At 46.3% G+C, this 3517-nt stretch overlaps 1 protein-coding gene across 5 annotated transcripts in view; it reads right to left on the reverse strand.

The window, feature by feature from the left end:
• Positions 1-3517, reverse strand: part of phldb2b (pleckstrin homology-like domain, family B, member 2b) — a 45119-nt gene that overhangs the window by 21415 nt on the left and 20187 nt on the right. For all 5 annotated transcript variants that reach the window (XM_032503930.1, XM_032503931.1, XM_032503932.1 and 2 more), the window contains 2 exons: positions 2125-2309; positions 519-1727 (listed from right to left, as the gene is read on the reverse strand). In XM_032503930.1, the coding sequence (XP_032359821.1) occupies positions 519-1727; positions 2125-2309 (1394 nt within the window). The remainder of the gene's footprint in view (positions 1-518; positions 1728-2124; positions 2310-3517) is intronic.

The raw sequence follows: 3517 nt of genomic DNA on the forward strand, positions 1-3517 counted from the left end.
ACACACACACACACACACACACACAGACACACACACAGACACGCACACAGACACGCACACAGATACGCACACACGGTTAAGAATAGCCCTGTTAGTATGGGCTACCTGCCAGAAGCATCTGTGGAGTGGTGAACCTCACTGTGTGTTTGTGTGCGTGTGTGTTAAGATCCCTGGGAGAGTATGTTTGAGGGGACAAGGAGGAGGTTAGTGAAGAGATGCATTCCTAAACTCATTCCATTTTTTTGTGTGTCTTTGTGCAATTGCGTGTGTGTATGCAAAACAGCAATCGTCCACTGCCAATTTAAACTAGGATCCATATTTTTTTTCAGTAAACTTAACAGCAACAAACTCTTTCCCTGTCAACAGTCTGTCTGTAAGCATAACTCATACATTACACCAGATGTGGTCTGTTATTACAGGTGATAAAAACATATCTTTACAGTACTATTTGTCCTGAATGACAACATGTTGCCATAATGTGAATTGGCAGAAGGCCATATGTGCAAACTCAAACTCACCAGTCTCTCCACCTCCTGCTCACGGAGTCTTTCCTCTTTTTGGTGCTGGTGGTAGTCAGTCAATTCCTCCTTCCCACTCAGTGAGCTGATACTCCCCCTTCTTTCCCTGAAACCTGCAGGTGGGGTCACTCCTGCCTTTCCAAATGACTGCCTCCTCTCGCCCAGTCCCATCCCAGGTTCCAGCCCTGCCTTCCCAAATGAAGACCTTCTCTCTGCAAGTCCAAGCCCCGGGGCACTAGCACCTACCCCCCGCCTCTCCCTCTCCCCCATAGACAGGCATTCTCCTGGGGATACTCCACGGCTAGCCAGCCATTGCAACTCTGGAGGGCTGGAGCTCGTTGAGCTGATAGATCCCACAGAGCTAGTGGAGGTCAAGCTGAGTTTTTTGGCCACACGAGGAGAAGAGGAGCCCCCTGTCCTGGATGGGATGGTCACATCAGGTGGGGTGGCTGTGGAAGGGATAGAGGGGGTAGAGGAGGGCAAAATCTTAGGGGAAGAGAGAGAGATAGACACAACACTTTCCCCCTGTTTTTTGGTCTGCATTTGATTCCTGGTGGAGGAAAGCTGGCTGCAGTTACTAGAGTTGTAGTTGAGGTCAGGACTGGCATTCTGGCTGTTGTAATGGTCTTTGCTAAATTTGTAACTGCCTGCAGCATCGGATCGCCGTGGCGGCAGCGTCGACAAGGACAGGTTGTTGTTGTTTTCACGGGGAGATTGGGAGGGGCAGAGGCGTGGCAGCGAGCGACTGTGCCCTCCTCCCATCATCCCACTTAGCGAGCCTGCTGAGTATTTCCTGGTTCTATTGCTGGGTGATGGCTCTTGGTTGCCATTGCTACGGCGGCCAAGACGGGGGCTTGATGGCATGCTGGCTGCACCTCCAGTTGATGGAGTGCGAGATGAGGACGAGGGAGGAGGAAGCGAGAGGATTAAGCTATTGGTACCATCAACAGAAACAGAGGAGCCTCCGCCATTCCATGTGGACAGTAAAGAAGTTGAGCCCAGGTTGTGCAGCCGTCGGCTATCGCCAACGCCGAAGTTGTCTTTGTTGCGACTGACTGAAGAAGAAGGGTCGGACCGTCGTCCAGGAAAAAGAGGGGGACCAGATTTGAAAGACATGGGCGAACGATCCGAGCCATAGAAACGCCTTGCCTGGTCCTGATAGGCTGATGAGGACGTAGCAGGACTTGTGATGGGTGTGGTGGGAGGAGACTGAGAGATACAATGGAAAAAAATATTACAATTGAAAATACTTAATAGCAGTATAATGCATATAAAATATGACAGAGGTTGATAAATACACAGATATAGAGAAGATAATGGCGAGGCTTTAGAATATAAGCAGACATCCAGTCTCCTTTAAGCTTTGTGATAGAAACAAGAGCAATGAATAAATCTTGGGTTGCCGGTTGAACGCTGTAATAAATCCTATTCCCGCAATAATGAGTAACCCCTGGTTAGCCCTGTTTGGTATGGTAGATAATGAGTAAACCCTGGGAAGCCATGTTTACCCTATCCAGGCTAACCTTACAGATTCTATAGTCCCTGCTGGAGCATGACGTACAAAGCAGAATAATAAATCCTGACGTTGAACTAAATGATGGCTGACCTGTGTCACGCTGAAGTAGGAGGGGTTTGCATTCCCGTTGGCTCTCAGGCTGTTCTCCAGGGCGATCTTCTTGCGTTGCAGGGTGTCCATCAAGTCCTGGAGCTCAGAGGCCGATCGCATGCCCCTAGAACTGCTGCTGCCACCCACCACTGCATGGCTATAGTCACTGCTAAACTTCAGGTAGTCTGGAGGTGGGAGAGAGATCAAATAGAATATAGATGGAAATGAGGAAACAGAGACAATATGTGTGTAAAGGGAAAGAAAACGGATTGAGGGCGGATTGAAAACAAGAGAAAAGCAGTTTGACTGCGATACGCATTATAGATATGTGGAGAGACTGAGGGATATTTCTTTATGTTCAGTTTGTGGAAAATTTAGAAAAAAGACCAGTACTAGGAAAAGAAGAAAGGAGAAAAATGGAAAAGAAGGAGGGGCACAGAGTCATAAATGGTGGCAGAAGACAGAATAAGAGAGGGGGGTTGGGTATCTACCTGAAGCTCCGGCTATTCATAGATGGGGCCCATGTCAGAACAAACCCAACCCAAACAATCTGCAACTGGCAGTGAATCACCCAGAACAGGATTCAATGTGCACACTGCATGCAAATACACTCTTGCACAAAAGCATCCATTTAATCCAAAACAAACATTTGAACTACAACGCAACTTCAGTTCCTTGCTAAGAGAATGATTATGGGAATTGAAAAAGCCTACAAAATATCCTGGAATACCCTAAAGAGGCCCCCCGCCCTTCCTAAAGCCTTTTATTTAAAGCAACCTCAGCAGTGAGGGGTTCTTCTCCCAAACCTCAACTGACTCAGTAAGATTTGTCAGGAAGGAAGTCCAAACCAAGACAAAAACTGTTTTACGTGCTAAAAATAATGCTGAGGTCGGCAGGAGTAATTTTGATTAATAGCACTAGTTTTACTTTTCTGTGCAGAACTAAAAAAAACTCTCTAAATATTATCCTGTCATCAAAAATGCAGGTGAAACGCCAGGAAGAGGGAAAGCAATGTGTGAGAAACCTGCCCTGTGTTCATCTGTGGCTTTATGTGGAAAAGGAGCTATTATAACGTTCCAGCATGGACCACCCAGCATTTAACTGACACACACACAAAACTCTGCTCTGCCTGAGAGAAACCCAAAAAGCGTATGCCAAAAGCATACATACTGTATGTGTTTAAAAATTTAAACTTAAAGTGATAATATTCAACTGCTATTGCTTAGTTGAGTTAAATTGTTAGAGAAACAGAATTCCAAAAAGCGCACATCATAGCTGAATATAAGCCTGGGTGAGAAAATGTCAAACCTTACATGGTCAAGAGAAATGGGGCAGAAAATGAAAGACATCATAAGATCTAGAAACAGAAACAAACACACACACACACACACAC

This window comes from Etheostoma spectabile, chromosome 22 (genome assembly GCF_008692095.1).
Source record: "Etheostoma spectabile isolate EspeVRDwgs_2016 chromosome 22, UIUC_Espe_1.0, whole genome shotgun sequence".
Taxonomy (NCBI): domain Eukaryota; kingdom Metazoa; phylum Chordata; class Actinopteri; order Perciformes; family Percidae; genus Etheostoma; species Etheostoma spectabile.